This window comes from Capsicum annuum, chromosome 1 (assembly GCF_002878395.1).
Source record: "Capsicum annuum cultivar UCD-10X-F1 chromosome 1, UCD10Xv1.1, whole genome shotgun sequence".
Lineage (NCBI taxonomy): Eukaryota > Viridiplantae > Streptophyta > Magnoliopsida > Solanales > Solanaceae > Capsicum > Capsicum annuum.
Genome location: NC_061111.1, coordinates 12,794,740 through 12,796,390, shown reverse-complemented (window position 1 = coordinate 12,796,390; position 1,651 = coordinate 12,794,740). Strand labels below are relative to the sequence as shown.

At 31.8% G+C, this 1,651-nt stretch overlaps 1 protein-coding gene across 1 annotated transcript; it reads left to right on the top strand.

The window, feature by feature from the left end:
• Positions 1 to 580: 580 nt before the first annotated feature.
• On the top strand, positions 581 to 1,447 carry LOC124897218. The gene is made up of 3 exons (XM_047409932.1): positions 581 to 951; positions 1,100 to 1,226; positions 1,298 to 1,447. Exons 1-3 carry the CDS (start codon positions 581 to 583, stop codon positions 1,445 to 1,447), a joined length of 648 nt encoding a protein of 215 aa, XP_047265888.1.
• The last annotated feature ends 204 nt before the right edge of the window (positions 1,448 to 1,651 follow it).

Here is a 1,651-nt window from a genome sequence, read left to right as displayed (position 1 = left end):
TGGCTAGTTTTATTGAAGGTCAAACCTCGAAATATTATTGAATTACCAGTTGATGAAGTGGTGACAACTTTAGATTTGGATGTTTCTTTTCAAGTTGAAGTCCATAAGATAGATATGTCTGTTTCTATTAATGAAGATATTCTATTGCATGATCGAAATGGGGGTGTTCTTGAAATAAATGAACCTCATAATGATGGTTTATTTGAAGAGCATCATGAAATCCAAGATGAATCCACAAAAGAAGAAAAATATGAAACTGATGAAACTGAGGATGAAGATGAAGAGGAAGAGTTTGAAGAAGACACATATAGTGACTAGAACTTGTTAAAAAATCTACTATTTTATCTTTATTGTATTTTATTTTTAGTAAGAAGACATTGATAGTAACTAGTGCTTGATAAAAATTTGTTATTTTATCTTTATTGTATTCTGTTTTATTTTTGGTATTGGCTTCTCCAAATTATTATCATTTTTTTATTTTTTGATTTTCTTTTATTAATCTGTTAGTTTTTCATATCACACCATTTTTAATTTGGTTTTTAATAGTAATGATCTAATGACACTATTTTTTTTTGTAGATATGACTCAAGGTGGATATCGTGCAGGCAAGTCCTCAGATAGGAGTAAGACTGCTAATCATGCAATAACTCCTTCTATTCTAGCTCCAGTTCTTGAACAGGATGATACCACTTCTATTCTTATCAATCTGTCATCCAATCAAACACTACTGCCCAATAGTACATCATTGGTTCAAATGTTGGGAGAAAGAAATACCCCGATCATTTTTGAGACATCTGTTGTTACACCTAACCAAAGCAGCCCAACAAGCGAGAATATGAATTTTCAAAGCAACACAGCAGCTGAGGGAACATCTAGTCAGAGAAATGTATCGGGTTTAGCTGATTTCAATTTTAGCAATGGCTGGACCCTTATTTATCTAACTTCTTCAGGGTTAGTACTTACTATTTATTTTTAATTAATGTTTTTGTTGTCTATTGATGATTATTAGTTGATAATCAATGCCCAAATAGCTTTTGTGATTACTATTTTTGTACACAAATATTGTAGTATTATTGGTGTTGGATTTGATATTGTACAGGTTGGAACCTTCTTCAAAATGCTTTAGTTTCATTACATTATCTTTCAAAAGTGAAGTTGATCTCAATGTGATCAATCTGAAAGGTGTCTCAAAAGATGTCAAATATGATTATTTTGGAGAGTTCAAGGTATGTTTTTTAAAATAATAATCGATAGTAATTATTTGAGTTTGCAGCTAACACTTAATTATATATTTCAGAAGAAATTCAATTGGGATGCTTCTGTTAGTGAAGAAGTGGTGATGCAACAATGGTTGAAGAAAGATACATTATGCTACAAGAATTTCATTTCTAATATCAAGAAACATAGAGCTACAGTTCAACCAGAATTTGTAAATGGCCATGTGTGAAAAAAATGGATGGAACTTTGAGAAAGTGATGACTGTATTAAGAAGTTCGAGATAAATTCAAAGAACCATAGTGGTGAGCGTGAAGTAGCTACTGGGACACACACGGGTGGCTCTATCACAGCTGGAGAGCTCCGAAAGAAGCTTGTAAGTATTGGTTTGATTATGTATTCACTGATTTTATTTGAATGGTATGGTTGGTTAGTA

What these genes read in the sequence shown, in the direction of transcription:
- LOC124897218 (XM_047409932.1), top strand. Translation starts at nt 581, where the DNA reads ATGACTCAAGGTGGATATCGTGCAGGCAAGTCCTCAGATAGGAGTAAG. An exon ending in ATTTATCTAACTTCTTCAGG is followed by an intron (nt 952 to 1,099) that starts GTTAGTACTTAC and finishes GATATTGTACAG; the next exon opens with GTTGGAACCTTCTTCAAAAT. An exon ending in ATTATTTTGGAGAGTTCAAG is followed by an intron (nt 1,227 to 1,297) that starts GTATGTTTTTTA and finishes TATATATTTCAG; the next exon opens with AAGAAATTCAATTGGGATGC.